The sequence below is a fragment of the Cynocephalus volans genome, chromosome 14 (assembly GCF_027409185.1).
Source record: "Cynocephalus volans isolate mCynVol1 chromosome 14, mCynVol1.pri, whole genome shotgun sequence".
NCBI lineage: Eukaryota > Metazoa > Chordata > Mammalia > Dermoptera > Cynocephalidae > Cynocephalus > Cynocephalus volans.
In genome coordinates, this window is record NC_084473.1 from 91627653 (window position 1) to 91645863 (window position 18211).

Consider the following 18211-nt stretch of genomic DNA (forward strand, 5'->3'; position numbering starts at 1 on the left):
CTCCTAAAACAACTAGATAAAGAACAGCAAATTAAGTTGAAAGCTGTCAGAAAGAAAAAATATATACAGTGGAAACAAGTGAAATAGAGAAGAGAAAAAAACCCAGAAAAATTAATGAAACCAAAAGTTGTTTATTTTAAAAGATCAACAAAATTTATAAGCCTTTAGCTAGGCTGACAAAGGAAAAAAAGAGAGAAGATGGACTATTAATTCAGAAACAAGAGTGGGAACATTACTACTGGGGTTTTTCCAGAAATAAAAAGGATTAAAGGAGACCAATAAGAACATGTGTATGACAACAAATTGAATAACCTAGATGAAATTAAGAAATTCCTGGAAACACACAAACTACCAAAATTGACTCCAGAAGAAATAGAAAATCTGAATAGACATGTAACAAGTAAGAAGACTGAATCAGTAATCATAAAACTTCCCAGCAGAGAAAGCCCAGGATCCGGTAGGTACACTGGTGAAATCTACAAAACATATAAACAAGAAATAACACCAATCCTTCTCAAACTCCTCCAAAAAATTGAAGAAAAGGAAACATTTCCTAACTCATTCTCAAAGGCCAGTATTACCCGATACCAAAGGCAGACAGAGACACTACAAGAAAACTACAAACCAACATCCCTTATACATATAAATGCAAAAATCCCCAATAAAATATTAGCAAACTAAATCCAGTAGCATATTAAAAGGATTATATACCAAACAAAGTGGGATTTATTCCTGGAATGTAAGGATGGTTCAACGTAAAAAAGGAATCAATATAATGCACCGTATTAACAGAATGAAGGAAAAAATCCATATTATCTCAATTGATGTAGATAAAGCATTTGACAAAATTCAACATCCTTTCGTGATAACACTCAACAAACTAGAAATAGAAGGAAACTACTTCAACGTAATAAAGGCCTATATGAAAAGCCCACAGATAACATCATACTCAATGATAAAAGACTAAAAGCTTTTCTCTAAGATCAGAAACAAGACAAAGATGCCTGCTCACACCATTTCTATTCAACGTAGTCACAGAAAGTTCTAGCCAGAGTAACTAGGCAAAACAAAGAAATGAGCCATCCAGATAAGAAGGGAAGAAGTAAAATGATCTCTGTTTGTAGGCGAATTGATCTTTTATGTTGAAAATGGTATAGACTTCATGCAAAAAGCCTGTTAGAACTAATAAGCAAATTCAGCAAAGTTGCAGGATACAAATCAACAAGCAAAATCAGTTGTGTTTCCATACACTAACAATGAACAATCTGAAAAGGAAATTAAGAAAATAATTTTATTTGCAATGGTACCCAAAATAATAAAATACTTTGGAATAAACTTAGCGAAGGAAGTGAAAGACTTGTACACTGAAAACTATAAAACATTGCTGAGAAAAACTAGACACACAGATAAAGACATCTCATGTTCATGGATTGGAAGACTTATATTGTAAAGATGTCAAAACTGCCCAAATTCTGCAGATTCAGTGCAATCCCTGTAAAAATCCCAATGTTTTTTTTTTTTTTTTTTCAGAAATAGAAAAATACACTCTAATTCATATGGAATCTCACGTGACCCTGAGTAGTCAAAACAGTCTTGAAAAAGAATAAAGTCAGAGAAATCTCTTTCTCATTTCAAAACTTACTGCAAAACACAGTTATTGAAACAGTGTGGTACTGGCATAAGGCTAGACATACAGACCAATGGGATAGAATAGAAAGTCCAGAAAGAAATGCACATGTGTATGGTCAATTGATTTTGACAAGGGTGCCAAGGGAAAATAACAATCTCTTCAACAAATGGTCCTGGGAAATATTCACATGCATAAGAAGAAGCTGGACCCTTACCTTACACCATATACAAAAATTAAAACTTAAAGTCAAGGATCTAAATTTATGAGCTAAAACTATTAAACTTCAGAAGTAAACATAGGTGAATATCTTCATGACCTTGGATTAGGCAATGGTTTTTTAAGTTTGACATTAAAAGCATAGACAACAAGAGAAAAAAAAATACATAAATTGAGCATTATCAAAATTAAAAACTTTTGTGCATCAAAGGCATTTCTCTCATAGAACCATATATCCTATAAGAGATTAATATCCAGAATATATAGTGAACTACTACTCAACAACAGAACAAACAACTCAATCAAAATCAGCAAGGGATTTGAATAGACATTTTCCAAAGAAGATATACAAATGCCTAATAAGCACATAAGACGCTCAGCATCATTAGTCATTAGGGAAATGCAAAATACCACCACTTCGCACCTATTAGAATGGCTATTATAAAAAAAGGAAAATAACAGGTGTCGGCAAGGGTGAAGGAAATTGGAACCTTTGTGCATTTCTGGAGGGAATGTGAAACGGTGCAGTTGCTGTGGAAAACAGTTTGACAGTTCCTCAAAGTATTAAACAGAATTACCATATGATGCAACAATTCCACTTCTAGATATATACCCACTAGAATTGAAAATGGGAGCTCAAACTGATACTTAACATCAATGTTCGTAGCAGTGTAATTCACAATAGAAAAGAGTGGAAACAACCCAAATGTCCATCAACAGATGAATGGATAAACAATATGTGTCATAGACACACAATGGAATGTTATTATTCATAAAAAGGAACAAAATTCTGATACATGCTACAACAGAGATGAACTTCAAAGACATTATGCTAAGTGAAATAAGCAAGACACAAAAGCACAAATATTGTATGATGCTACTTATATCTGAAATAGGTAAATTCATAGGAACATAAAGTAGAACAGAAGTTACCAGGGGCTAGGGGATAGAAGAATGGGAGTTATTGCTTAACGGGTGTGTTAGTCCATTTTGTGCTGCTATAACAGAATACCATAGACTGGGTAATTTATAATGAACTGAAGTTTATTGACTCCTGATTCTGGAGGCTGGAAAGTACAAGATTGAGTGGCTGGCATCTAGCAAAGGCCTTCTTGTTGTATCATCCCATGGCAGAAGGTTGAAGGGAGAGAGAGAGAGAGGGAGAGAGAGAGGGAGAGAGAGAGGGAGAGAGAGAGAGAATGTGCAAGCAGGGGTTGAACTTGTCTTTTTATAAGGAACCCACTCCCTCAATAACAAAACCTCTCCTGCGATAATGGCATTAATCCATTCATGAGAGTGCAGCCCCCAAACACCTCCCATTAGGTCCTACCACTCAACACTGCTGCATTGGGAATCAAGTTTCCAACACATGAACTTTGGGGGACATGTTCAAACCATAGCCATGGGTACAGAGTTTCTGTTCTGGATGATAAAAAATTTCTGGAAATAAATAGAGGTGATGTTTACACAACACTGTGAATGTTCCTAATGCCCTTGAATACTACACTTAAGTATAGTTAAAATGGAACTTTTATGGTATGTGTATTTTACCACTATAAAAATCTTTTTGAACTTTTTTTGTCCCCTCCACCCCACAAGATCTTTTTTTTTTTTTTTTTGGCGGCTGGCCAGTATGGGAATCTGAAACTCTGACGTTGGTGTTATGAGGCTGTGCTCTAACCACCTGAGCTAACCAGCCAGGCCTAAAGATTCTCTGCCTTGGGTTTTTTATCTGTCCTTCTGAGTTTAGGAATTTTTTTTTTTTTTTTTTTTGGTGGTTGGCCAGTTCAGGGATCTGAACCCATGACTTGGGGTTGTAAGGCTGTGTTCCAACGAACAGAACTAATGCACCAGCCCTTAAATTTTTAAAAATTGCAAAAACTAAGGCCCAGAGAAGTCCTCTTTAGCAGAGAGCTGAGACCGAGGGAACAGGTGTGAACACAGCCATCTGCTGAAGAAAGCTGTCCAAAAATTCCAGTGAAATCTCTCCTCCCTGGTGCCTGTGATGTGGGGCAGGAGTGGAGGCTGAGGGTCACTCCTGGTGTGAGAAAGAGCTGCTGGGACAGTTAGCGCTGGTGCTTCCCTCTGATATAGGAGCTGTAGGATCAGAGACGTTCTGATCACAGAGCGATGCCTGCTCATTCCTGCTTGCAAGGAGGGACATCACCTGACATGTGACGGACTCTTTGTTCTAAGAGCTGCCCAGGTCAGGGATTCTGGGTTTGCTTCTCTTCATGCGAGCCGTCAGAGGCCTCAGTCTATCTGCACTGATGGACGGACTGACTGACAGCTGGTGGCCATGATGGAACGAGAGAATAGTTGCAGTAGCTCCTGTCCTCGGGGGTGACCCCAGTGTCTCTGAATCCAGCCCATGTGTAGGAGGGGAGCGAGTGCATTTGAACATGAGAGTCTGGTTTGGGGTTTGGGAGGATCCCGTCAGCCCCACGGGCCTACTGACCTGCCCAGCACCATGCCCGTGTGGGCCTGGGCATTGGTGGGCCACACTCAACTTGCCAGCTTCTCTCTGAGCAATGTTTTCATTAACCTTCATCAAGGAGGGGGTGGTGAGGAGAACTCATTTTCCTGGTGAATCTGACAATTAATTTTCTGGTGTCTCTATTGTAAGCACCTATTTTATCAAGTGAGTAGAACCCAACAGCTCCTGAAGCTGGACTCAGAATAAACACCGAATGAATGGCATTTGGGATGATTATTTTCTGGGTTAGCAAAGAAAACCTGGAAGGGCAGTAAACGTACTGCTTCCCAGGTAGAAACCTGAAAGCTTTTAAAGGGAAGGAGAACTTAATCTGTTTCAAAAAATGGAATGCTGAAAGATTAGCAACAGTTTTATAAACCAAGTGCTTTCTGACCTTATAAAATCTGTTGTGCTTTATTTCTACCCCCACAGTCTTCCCTCCATTTTTATGGGTCATCTCAGGGAAAAAGTCCTATAGTTGGGTTAGAATGATAACAGGAGCAAAAAGGAAAATTATGAACTAAATATCACGAGATCTGGGGCAAAGTTTGTAGCCATCTCTCTGTAATGGGCAATGTTTACTGCCCAGGATATCTTTGCATAATCAGTTTTCTAGAAATGATTTAGTAGTTGGAGTTTCCCTCCCCGAGACAAGGCATTTTAGAGCACAATGTCCCATATCCATTGAGTTTGTATCATTCATTCACTGTATTCATGGATCACTTAAGGTGCTCACAGCACAAAAGATGTCAGTCCTGCATTGCTGATATTAACATGCCTTTGTTTGCTTCCCTTGAGATGAAATTCTACATGAAGTGTTTTCCAAAGCTCCAAATGATGCACCACTTGGTGAAACAGCAGCAGCAGGCAGATCAGGTACAAAGAGAGACATGAAAGAAAGCAAGTATCTATCATTAGAACTATAAGTGCTCACATTTCTATAGGCCTGTGTATTGTGTTAGATGTACTTGAACATTGTTTAAACCAGCAACTGGTGAGGCAAAACCAAATTGAGATGTAAGGAAAGTACTGCTTGAAATCCTCTCTATAATCTTCCACCAACTATAGAGTCTATGATCTAAAGAGTGAGTATCCCTGTATTTTGGGGTGACCTCTGACATGTAGTGTCAGGAAGGCTCTGCCACTGTGGAGGCTGTTCAGCGGATTAGAACCAAATTTGCAAGTGGGGTTTATTTGTCCATTTCTGTTGCGTATAACAAAATACTTGGAACTGGGTAATTTTTAAGAAAACAAAATTTATTAGTTACAGTTTCTGAGCCTAGGAAGTCCAAAGTCCAGTGAACATGTCTGGTGATGGCAGGGTATCACATTGCGAGAATGGCAGAGCAGAGAGCAGACACTATCCTCCTCATTCACTCTCTTCTAAAGCCCTCAGAACCACACCCCTGGCCACCATTTTTAATCCATTCCCTACAGCATGGTCCTACAATCCAATCACCTCTTCAAGGCCCCACCTTTCAATTACTGTAATAGGATTTCCCACCCTCTTAACACTGTCACAGTGGGGGTCAAGTTTTGGGGGGACACTCAGTCCAAGGCATGAGGTTCTCTGTTCCTAATAACACATGCCCTGAGTGGTATAATAACTTTCTGCTTAACACACGTTATACTTCCACATGCATGACGTGGTTTGAAAGAGCCCGTGCCATCATGAACACTCTTTTCAATGGATAATGAGACAAGACCAAAAAACGACCCGCCCCTGGCACACCATAGAAATGACAACAGTGAAGAACATACTCTCCACGCCCCCACCCAAGCAGCTTCATATTATTGAAAAAAAGTAGCACTTTGGGAATTCATACAGGTATTTGATCACAGGTAATAAAGGATAGAATTATGTATCAGGAATCTGCCCACCATGTATCGAAGTGCCCTGGGCAGGAGGGAGTGAGCTCTATGTTGGAATTTTGCATACAGATGTACATTCTGATTCCTGAGAGGTTTCCCACAGCATCTGCCTAGTCTCCAGCCTCTGCAAGGAGCTATTGGGTGACATCCCTCTATACGCTGACATCCCTCTATACGCTGACATACTAACTTTCAAACACAAGTTTCCACGTACAAGTTGAAGTCTATATTACCGTTTCAACCTCAATTTTTAATTGGGCACAACATGCTTTTGTGTACTGAAAAAAACCTTTTCTCTTATTTTTTTTCCCCATCCCTTTCATCAAAGGAAACAGTGTTTCTTGGAATTCTCCTGAATCGGAATATTTCCTTGGCAGTGTGGACGAAATTTCCAATAATGGTAAATGCAAATGGGTAAAATTGGATTAATAGTAATAGTAATAATAATAGTAATAGTAATAGTAATAAATAGTAATAGTAATAGTAATAGTAATAGTAATAGTAATAGTAATAGTAATAGTAATAGTTCTTTTTCTTCTTGCCTCAGTCCTAGGGAAAATGTCTCTAGGGTTTCCTAATTAAGATACTGGTAATAGGACTAATGTGAGTAAGAGATTATCTGTCTAACCTATGTATCTGTCTTCTATCATCTATCTGTCCACACACATATACACACATACACACATATATATGTATATATATATTCATATTGAGAATGTATCTGTTCATTTCTATTTGCTTGAGTATTTTTAAGATCAGGAATGGGTGTTGAATTTTGCAAAGGTCCTTTCAGCATCCATGGAGCTAATCATATGAATTTTTCCTTAAATCTATTAATATTTTGAACCAACCTTACATTCCTGGAAATAAATCCCACTTGGCCAAAGTGAGGTTTGGTGAGTTCAGTCACTGTTCAGTAGTGTTGGGCCTGGGCATAGCTTTTACCCTGCTTCAGCATATCTGAACTACCACACAGACTGGTGGGGTACTGGAAAGGAGCCTTGGGTTTCCTTTAGCCACCAAGGAAGCAGCAGGTTGCTGGTCCTTGTGTAGATATATAGACTAAGCCATGATTTATAGCTTTTAATTACTGGAACATGTGATAGGTGTTTCTCCATTTGTACTTTTTTTTTTCTTTCAATTTTTATTGTGGTAAAAGACATAACAAAAATTTTACCATCTTAATCATTTTTAAGTATATAGTTTAGTGTTATTAAATATAAATACATTCATAATGTTCTACAACCATCACAACCATCCATCTCCATAACTCTTCATTTTATGAAACTGAAACTCCGTACCCATTAAACAATAACTTCCCATTCCTTCCTGCCTGCATCCCCTGGTAACCATTATTTTACTTTCTGGCTGTATGATTTTGATTACTCTAAGTATCTCATATAAGTGTAATCACACATTGTTTGTATTCTTTGTGACTGCCTATTTCATTTAGCATAATGTCCTCAAGGTTTATTCATTTTATAGCATGTGTCAGAATTTCCTTTCTTTTTAGAGGCTAAATACTATTGCATTGTATGTATATACTACATTTTGTTTATCCATTCATTCTTTGATGGACACTTGGGTTGCTTCCACATTTTAGCTATTGCTTCCATGTTTTAGCTATTATGAATAATGCTGGTATGAACATGGGTGTACAAATATTTCTCTGAGATCCTGCTTTCAATTCTATTCTTTTGAATATATATCCTTAAGTGGAATTACTGGATCATATAGTAATTCTATTTTTAATTTTTTGAGGAACTGATATACTGCTTTCTATAGTGGCTGTAACATTTTACATTCCCACTAACAGTGCACAGGGGTTCTGATTTCTCCACATCCTTGTCAACAGTTATTATTGTCTGTTTTTTAAATAGTAGCTGTCCTAATGGGTGGGAGGTGGTATCTCATTGTAGCTTTGAATTGCGTTTCCCTAATGATTAGTGATTTGAGCATTTTTTTTCATTTACTATTGGCTATTTATATATCTTCTTTGGAAAAATGTTTATTCAAGTCTTTTGCTCATTTTTGAATTGGGTTTTTTGTTGTTGTCTTGCCAAGTTTTAGGAGTCTCTATATGTTCTGGATATTAATCCCTTATGAGATATATGGTTTGCAAATATTTTCTCCCATTGTGTGGGTTGTCTTTTTTCCCTATTGATATTGTCTTTTGAAGCACAAAATTTAAAAATTCTCATGAAGTCCAATTTGTCTATTTTTTCTCTGTTGCCTGTGCCTTTGGTGTCATATCCGAGAAATCATTGCCAAATTTAATGTTATGGAGATTTGCCCTTTTTTTTTTTTCCTAGGAGTTTTACAGTATTCAGTCGTATATTTAGGCCTTTGACCCATTTTAAGTTAAGTTTTGTTTACAGTGTTAGATAAGGGACCAACTACATTCATTTGCAGGTAGATATCTATTTTTTCCCAGCACCATTTGTTGACCTGTTTGTACTCTCATGCTGGTTTCTGAGAATGTTACGTGTGGCCTGCCCAGGAGTGTACATTATAGTGCCAGGACACCTCAGTCCCTGAATAATAAAGTGCAATTGTTCCTTAAGTATAAGGATAGAAAGCTTACTTCCTAGCTTGATCTTTTGGTTTGGAAAACTGTTTCTTTATTTGATTACTTTCCTATATATTCACTTTCAAGCATTCATTTTTCATTCAGGAGGAAACTTCAAGAGGATGAAATTTTATTTTAACACCAGAATTAATTTAAAATCTCCCCTTTTCTTTGCAAACATTACTTTTTTATTTTTTAAAATTTATTTATTTATTATTATTATTATTTTTACATTCAAAAATGTTGCGGCACAGTTTGGGGGAGGGGAAAAGAAAGGAGGAGGAGAGGAGAGGGAGGAATTAAGTGGGGAGGGGCTGGCCCACAACTGGCTCCTTCGCTGACCTGGTTGCAGGGGGCTGGGGGGCTTGGCCAAGGCCTGCAGCATCCCCCCATTCTGGTTTGTGAGCCCAGGGGGCTTCCAGCAGTGGCCTGGTTATCATGGGGCTGAATGTGGATGTTGAGGAGTATGGCAGAGGCCGTTGGCACCCCCATCCTGGCTCAGGAGCCTGGGGGGCTTCCAGCAGCGGCTGGGTCATTGCTGGGCTAGGTGCAGGCATTGGAGGGGCATGGCTGAGGCCCTCGGCACTTCGCTACCCTGGCTCAGGAGCCTGGGGGGGCTTCAGCTGGGTTGGGGCTGGATTGGATGCAGGCATGGGGTGTGTGTGGCTGAGGCCCTCGGCCCCTCTCCACCCTGGCTTGGGATCTCTAGGGGCTTCCAGTTTTTCTAAGTTGTATGGGTGTTTTTTGGTGGTGTTAGACCTTTAGTGGTTAATTTCAGAACTTTGTCTCCGATCTGTGAGTTTTTTGTTTATTCTTTCAGCTCTGTGTTGGATTATTAGCTACTGCCATCACTTAAACTCTGCCCTGGAACTAATTTGTGGTCCTTTGATTACTTCTAAGATGGGAGCACTTCCTTGTGGGGACCAGCACTTGAGCTTTGTGGTTGAACTAAATTTCTGCTTTGCTACTGATTTTCTATGGAAGGCTTTTTGTGCAGCTCAGGTTTTAATTGTTGTTTAAGCACTTCTGGGTCTTGTGAAGTCCAGTACACCTGGGTCATGTGGAAACTTTGGTCTGGGCCTGAGTTTTTTCAGCAAACTGCACCCCCTGCAGTTCTATATTCCTGACCAGTTCCCACTGAATGGGCCTGTGCTGATTGAAGGGCAGATCAGCTGTCCTTGCTGTGCCCCAGTGTTCCCCCAGTGGGCTCGTCTTCCCCACCCCCTGCACTCCAAACACTTCCCATGGGGCAGGCCATGCGCCAGTCCCTTGCAATGACTGACTGGCCTCTGAGTGCTCCTTTTTCCAGTTGTCTGTGGCCCCTCACTCCTATTTGGGTCCACGGGAACCCTGTTAGTGGTCTTGCTGGCCTGGGGTCCACCAAGGGCCTCTTCTCCCCTACAGATTCCAAGCAACATCATACAAAGGTCACAGTTGTGGTTTTTGCCAGCTCTTGCTCTGAGTGCTCACCAGGGCCAGTCTTGAAGTGGCCAGGGCTCATAACGGTCAGAGCAGTCCTTTCTTTCTCTCATTGTGGCTTCTCCCATCTTCATGAACTCTGTAGGTCTCTCCTCCTCCTCACCTGAGCTTTAGCGGCCCCTGCTTAGTAGTCATTGCTTTTTAATAGTTGTAAATTGGTTGACTGTGGGAGAGGGTGATGCTGGGGACAGTCTGTTCTGCCATCTTGATCAGAAGTCTGAAAACATTACCTTCTAATTAAATGTTGTATTCAGGGCTATATATTTTTCCATTTAAATTTACTGGTAATCATTGTTGTAGTACATACACATTGTAGAAATGACCACAAGACAGGTAATTACACTATCTGGTGCAGTCACTAGACTATATATCCCCAAGGATGAGGAGTTAGTGTCCAGCACACAGTAGGTGCTTAATAATATTTGCTAAGTGAATAAACGTGTGAATAAATGAATGGCACATTTCTCTGTAATAATAGTCACTATTATGATGGTAAAATTAACATAGTGAGCACATACTGCTATCCGGATGTGGAAGTTTTCAACTACATTATCTCGTTAAATTCCCACAGCAGTCATATGGAGGTAGCATTATTATTATGCCTACATTTTACATATGTAGGAACTGAAGTTACGTAACTTGCCCCAGGTCAAGCACCTAGTAGGAGACACGCTGGTCTTTGAACTCAGGATGGCTGTAAGAGATACCAGTTTTGCTTGCATAATTTGTGTCCACTTTAAGGACACCTGGAAGAATTCTGAGACAGAAAGTTTCACAGATATCACATACAGCAATAATTCCCAGTTGCTTATGACTAGTCCCTAGCTTTTGTAACAAGTAGCCCAGTGTCCCTAAGGTGGGAAGCTCTGCCTCTGGTTGTTTTGCTTTCTACTGAATGGATTCCACTCGTGCTGATGATATGCTTAAAACATTGCCACTGCAGAACAATGAGGGCACTATTTTCCCTTTCAAGTATTCACTGTATGAAATAATTTTCAAATACAGAAGCTGACTGTAAGAACTTTCTGCCCCCCTGTTGTAACATTGGAGGGGAACAAGTGCCCTGCTGAGCTCAGGTCCCTTAGAACAAGCATGAATCACGTCTCAGACCTTTGTGGCGGATCCCAACCTGCCATGTTGATAGATTTTTCTAAAACTTTTGCACGAAGCTAAAGATGACATCACCTTCTCCAAAGCTGTCCTTCAGAAATCATCTTTATTGATATTTTTCTTCCTCATAGGAGCTTAACTAGATGCTAGACTGCTTTCTAAGTACAAAATGGGCTTATCTTCCTCTATCTTCCTGGACTCCAAGGTGTGCAGTGATCCGTCTAAACTAGGTTTGAAGTCAATTCCACATTATATTTTTTTGGTAAAGAAAGGATAACATTACAAATTGGTCACATGTTTGTCTTGACAATCAGTGATGTTGGGTTTCTAGGTTCTTCAAAATTAGAAGAAATATGTAGACTTGGAAACTTCCCTTGAGTCTATAATGTTAGGTTGAATCATTTGAACTTACTATTTTTGTTGGCCAGAAATGGTCAAACATTTACAGTTTTATATGGCTCAACCTAGTATCTTGGAAACCATTCAGGGGCCTCTGCTTAATGGTGCAGGTCACAACCCAAGTTCCAGCTTCCTGCAGAGTGTAAACGCTGCAGAAAGGGTGTTACTTCTCTCAATTCTCACAATTCTTGAAGAAAACCAGAGTTGGTTGATTAAAATCCTCATGTTCATATGGATACAAGCAAATGTTTCCTTTGCTTGACTCTGTTCCTTGGAATTCTATTCCTATTGTGATTTTTAAATATATCCACAAATTCTTTTCTACCTCTTCCTTGAAAAGGTGGGGTTCCCTGTGAGCGTGGGCTAGACTTAAGTGACTGGCTTCTGATGAATAGAACATGGCAGAAGTGTGTGCTACTTCATGGATTAGATCATAAAAGACATTGTTGTCTTGCTGTCTTGGATCATTCTGGTGAAAGTCAGCTGCCATGTTGTGAGGACACTCAAGCAGTCCTAAGGAGAGTCCCTGGTGGTAAGGAACTGAGCCCTCCTGCCTACAGCCAGCAAGGAGGTGAGATCTTCTGCCAACTGCCTTATGAGTGTGCCATGTTGGAAGCAGACCTTCCAATGCTGGTCAGCCCTTAATTGACTGCAGTCTTGGCCAACAAGACAGGTTTTGCTGGGTGTTTTGGCTTAGAGTCTGTCGAGGTTTCAGTCAAAATTCTTCAAGATTCATTCTCTAACTCAAGAACTAGCTGATCTCTCCTACCTGACTATAGATACTGCATCGGAGCTAGAGAGCTAAGTGAGGCATCATTCTTGTCTTCCAAGAGCTCACAGTGAGTAGGAAAGTGAATCTAGTAAGTACATAATTGTTAGATATAAATATGCTAAAATTGAAGGTATTTAAAAAGTTTTTAGGTTGTATTTGCATGGAGCTTTGGGACAGCAGAAGAGAGGTGGATCTGCTTGATAGGGGTATTTTTTTTTCTCTTTTCTAAGCCATTTGAATCAGAAACTAATTCCTCTTTTTCCCAGGAATAATTAAAACTTCATGAGGCTGTTAACACACACTCACATTATAGTCTTAATCACATTGTAATAATTCTTCATCCCTTCATGAACTAGGTCAGGGAGGGTTTGTCAAACTCACCCTAGGCTACCCCTGCAGCTCTCATCCGTCTCCCACCTGGGGCTGGGGCCGCCAGCCTGGCTTGAAGTGTTCTGCAGGTGTGAGATTCCTTACTCCTCATCCTTCCCCAGCCCCTTTTTGATAGCTCTACTTTCTGACTGCTAAATAGTTAGTCCAAACAGATTTCCCTGGACCTCCTACCCACTGGTTCTAGTTCACTCCTTGAAACTTCTCAGAACATCTCTCAGCGTCTTCCCAGGGCCATTCCTGCACCTGGCAAAGACAGCTCTCTGGCCTCCCAGTTTTGTCCAAGCTAAATTCACTTGGGTCCTTTTACAGGTCTCCTATGCAAAGGAGTCAGACACCCAATGGCAGAGCTAGGATGCAAACATTTCTCATTTTCAACCCTGTTTTCTTTCTACTAAACCATTCTGCAATCACTCTACTAAGAAATGAACATTTCAGTGTGGGTGCGCTTTCCTGTCTTGTCCTTACAACTGGAGAAACATTTTTTATAGTACTTTGTGGTTGAAAAAGTATTTTCATGAACATTATGCCCTCTGCAAGGAAGGTCTTATTATCTCTATTTTATACAAGTGGAGGTGGGGACTGGGTCTCAGAGAAGCTCAGTGACTGGCTGAATGGTTCTCACAAGGGTCCTCTAAGTGTGGTCTCCGACCAGCAGTGTCAGCATCTCCTGGGATCTGTGAGACATGCACATTCTCAGGCCCACCTCAGACCTACTGAATCAGAAACTCCGGGGCAGGGCCCAGCAGGCTGTGTGTTAATCAGCCGTCCGCGTGATTCTGACGCACACTCGAGCGTGAGAAACACTGCCTCAGCTGTGGATGGGTTATGTGGGGATTTGTTAGATTAAAAAAATAAGCAAAAACAACACACTGATATACTGTAGTACATTTAGATTCCCTCCCAAACCCTCCCCAACTCCTCATTTGGACTCTAGAGGAAGCTACTTTCATCATGAAAACAAAACTAATCACAGGCCAATGGTATTAATAGATGAACATGTTTTATCTTTGTCTTTTGTAGATCACATTTCAGATGAGAAGAGGGATCAAGAATCCTCTCTATTCAACAGGGATGTAATTGAGCAATTGACTACTGTGGATAAAGAGACACTTCAAGTAGCAGTTAGTCCAGGTAATAATCTGGATAACATGAACTAAGTAAGACACTTAAGTATTGATGACTCCAGATGTGTCTTTTGCCTTTCACGGTATTTTAACTAAGATGTCAGCACACCTTTATTCACCTGCAAAAGCGTATGATCTGAAGTTTAAATTATGAATTAAACTAACTCCAGGAATTTGACTGTCCTTCCAAAAAGATGCTACTTTTATGTTGTTTTTACACAACCAAGGTCGTTCATAATGTGGGTATCATCTTCTGAGCCCCTGCAAGTGCTGGGCACTGAGGCTTCCTCACAAGCGGGAGGAATTCAATGCCAGATGCTACCCTAGTCTTTGATGTGCCTGGCACCTCCATCCTTGCTGGCTTACCTGAGCCCAACCTGTTCAGAGTGTGCAGAAACTTGCCCTTGCTGGTACCAAGCCCAGAACAAGCCCCCACCCATGCAACTATACCTGCTGTCAGGATTATACCCAGTGTCACTTCCTAACTCTTAGAAATTGAATGCTGAATCAGTCTGTTTCTTAGAGCTGCTTAATCTGCTGCCTCTTGACATGGCATAGATGAAGGTAGAAGCTGGTCATGCCCAGTTTTCTCCCTATAACCCGAGGAGGCCCTCGGACAGCACTCTCCTGCCTGTGTAACTGACAGCTCTCCAGGCTAAACCAGCTGATTCTGTGACTACCTCTATGCCCCATTTACCTGATTGCTTTTTCTTCTTCACATTATATATGGGTGGACAGAAGCTCTAGGAGGTCTGATGTCAGCGAGGGTCTCCTTCCTTTGTGATATACCTAAGATTGCCTTGTACTCACAAGCCCACGCTTGGTGGCATTCCAAATCCACTCTCAGGGTTTCTGGAAGTCCCTAGGGGACCGTAAGAGCTCAGGATCATATTCAGCAGTATGTTTGTCTCATGTGGATGCAGACACGAACCCCCTCCCCCACCAAACCTACGCATGTGAGGCAGATTGTGTGTCCAGGAGAATATCCGGAGGCTGGGGGATAGGGGGGAAAGGGGGCAGGGAGGAAAGGTTGTATCTCTGCCCTGTGAAAAGCTTCAAACTGAGTATTTGCCTCCGTTGTTCCTGAAAGACTGCAGTAGGACTTCCCACCGCCTGCTGCGCCCCTCCCTCCTCTCCCTGTCTGAACTCTCCTCCTGGCCTCCTGCACACTGTGGTTGGTTGCGTTGCTGCTTGCAGGTCCTTGCCCTCAGCATCTTGCCCCCATTACCCAGCAGCATCTCATCTTACCACCAAACAGCTAGGAATGTACTTTCCTAGACAAAGCTACCCCTTCCCCAGGAGGACTTCTGGAACCAGTGGCTAAGATGCTAGTGCTGTCATCTCTGCTCTGAGCAGAGCTAACAGGAGTGCTTGCTGGTTTGGTGCTGGCTGTGGGTGATTCAGGAGGGATGTGTGTGGGGTACCCCCTCCATGTTCACTCTGCCCTGTGTCTTGTTTAGATGCTCACTACGGGAATATGCCCTGCGCAAAGCTTCTGCACTTTCTGCAGAGGAACATCATCGTCGCTGTTGGGTCGGTGGCGGCAATCCTCACCGCTGCAGTGCTGCTGCTGCTGCTGATGACCATGTACTGCAGAAAGAAGCAGCTGCTGTGAGTGGCTCTTAGCACCCCCTTCCCTCCAAGAAACAAGGTTGGCCCAGAGCCTTCTGCTGAGCCTGGGTTTAGGAGGAGGGCAGGGATCTCTAAGCCTGGTTGAGCTTCAGCATCACCTGGTGTGCTCTGCAAAAGTACATGTGACCTGGTTTTTGGGCACTGCCTGGGTGATTCTGAGGTATGGGCAGGTTTGGGGATCCCTGGCTCGGGCCATGCTTGCCTTTCAGGGACACTGCAGGTTGAGCCAGACCTATTCCTGTATTAAGGGCTACTGAAAGAGGAGATGGTATAGCTTCTTGCTGAAAGATTGATAAACAGGAATATGGATATAGAAAAGAAAGGAAAAATACAGCTGTAAGAGGGTGGGGAGGGATGAGGCTGTGGAGGAGAGATGAGAGCAGGGCTGCTGCTTAGCTCATTCTCAAGGGTTCAGCTGCACTGATTGTCAGCATATTGAAAGCCACTTCCCAGAACCCCCTACAGACTTCCCCATCTTCCCTATCACCCTGTAAGTGGAGGCTTAATGCCTGACCCAGTAGTGGCCCTCCAGGGCTCTGCTCCAAAAGTGGTCATTTTGACTGGTCAGTGCCTGTTTGCATAGGTTGTTAAGTATTTTGGTTATCCTCCTCAATGACGGGGCTCAAGCACAGATGCACTCACCTCTTTTGAGCAGGCCTTGAAAGCAAATAGTTTACAAGATAATGTACATGCACAGTTGCATTTCCAGACGCATACTCCTGATCACAGAGGGAAGAACAGCTCTCCACAGGCCCCTCAGGTCCTGCCAACACTGTGTTAGGTGCTCAGCTTGTCAGCAGAGAAAGGGCGTGGAGGTGTGTGATGAGGGAAGAGGTATCTGTCCCTTCCCTGCCCCCCACACTGTGAGGCTGCGGCATTTACATTTCCCCACAAGCATGGCCTTGCCTTTCCTGAATGCCAAGGCTGCTGAGACCGGAGCCCATTCAGACCAGCCATCACCTCACATTGGCTTACTTCTCTGAGGTAGGAATGGGTCCCCGGAAGCCAAGGGGGAGCCCCAAATGTGGAAGAAGTTACAGAGAGAGGATTTAAAGAGCTCCTGAAAATAAGCTTGACCCACTTCACATTCTGAACAGGGCTCATGCCTTGGACCTGCCATTTTCCCTCCATGCCCCTTGAGGTACCAAAAGAAGTGGCCAGGACTGTGGCTCCATCCCACAGGGATAGTCAAAACTGTGGGTGGCCTGAGTTAGTTACGAGAAAGTAGGGGAAAGGAGTTTCCCAGAGGCTCTGTGATGCCCAGAGGCAAACGAACTTCATAAGCGGCACACCTTCCTGACGGGAAGCAGAATCCTCACCCCTCAGAAGGAACATCAGCTTTGTCACTGCCCAACAGGTAGACAGTAGGAATTCCTTATATGCAGCTGAGCAATATTGGTTTTTGTTGTGTTTTGTTTTAGACATTCTCCGGAACACATTACATACAATATTTTTATAATGAATGAAGAGGATCTCAGAAAACATGCAGGAAAACGGTTAAAGTGTGATTCCTATGTCTGAGCCAGGTCATGGGGCCAGCCTGTAGAGTATGCATAAAGAAAATGTACTTCACAGGGCCTGATTTTCCAAAGCCTTGCCATTTCAAATATTGACCTTGCAAAGGACAGGAAATTTTCCCCAAACTATACAGTCTCTGTAGTAAGATAAAGAATTGTAAAACAGCAAGGTTGCTGGCTCAAGGACTGACAGATTACTTATCGATATGTAAAGAATAGAATGAATATGTAAAGAATATGTAAGAATAGAATGTTTGCTAAGATCAAGCTTTTGTTGGTGGATCAACTTCTTGAAAATTGCATTACAGAGCGTCTATAGTTAAACTTGTTAAACTATACTTAGAAAAAACCCCACCTATGTTCTCTTCCTGTTACTTCCTGGTCTGAAGAATAAACTATACTTAGAAAAAACCCCACCTATGTTACTTCCTGTTACTTCCTGCAGGAAGAGAACCCCAATTCATGGTTAATTTCCCAAATGGAAGGAATGCCTCTGTCTTGAGGGTTATGGGAGATTAACCCCTTTTTGGGACTTCTCACTGCTCAGAAGAGATGGGCTTTGAGTAAACTTTGCTGGCTCCATCACCCAGGGGAAAAGGGGTGACAAATCCATGGGAGGCAAAGCAACAAATGGTGACCCCGATGTGACAAATTCTGTGTCCATGCATCGGAGACCAACCTGCCAAGCCTTGGAAAGGAAAAGGACATCCACCATTCATCCTGACAAAAGGGAGGTCCCGACAAAAGGGAGGTCCCGACAAAAGGGAGGCCCCAACAAAAGGGAGGTCCCGACAAAGGGGCAAAAAGGAAAAAGATGCCCAGAAGAGGGAAATCCCGGAAGGGGGACTCACCCCGGTAAAGGGGGTCACAGGGGTGGCTTTCGATTAAGTGATTGCACACATGCTGTAGTGTCTAGCTAGGGCTTTGCCCGAAAGTTTTGCTTTCTTACTCTCTCAATTTTCTATCTATTCTTGCGATTATGGGTAGTTTACTGTCTTAAGAGAGAAGTTCAACATAGTACAGTC

General features: G+C 42.0%; 1 protein-coding gene across 4 annotated transcripts in view; it reads left to right on the forward strand.

The window, feature by feature from the left end:
- The window catches only part of C14H2orf92 (chromosome 14 C2orf92 homolog), a 54484-nt gene that overhangs the window by 15666 nt on the left and 20607 nt on the right, over positions 1 to 18211 (forward strand). For 2 of the 4 annotated variants that reach the window (XM_063078937.1, XM_063078938.1), the window contains 5 exons: positions 5121 to 5198; positions 6523 to 6594; positions 13934 to 14044; positions 15498 to 15648; positions 17091 to 17552. In XM_063078937.1, coding sequence (XP_062935007.1) covers positions 5121 to 5198; positions 6523 to 6594; positions 13934 to 14044; positions 15498 to 15648; positions 17091 to 17190 — 512 coding nt within the window. In that variant the 3' untranslated portion in view covers positions 17191 to 17552. Of the gene's footprint in view, positions 1 to 5120; positions 5199 to 6522; positions 6595 to 13933; positions 14045 to 15497; positions 15649 to 17090; positions 17553 to 18211 lie in introns of those variants that run through there. The other 2 variants (XM_063078941.1, XM_063078940.1) reach the window with 2 other exon arrangements.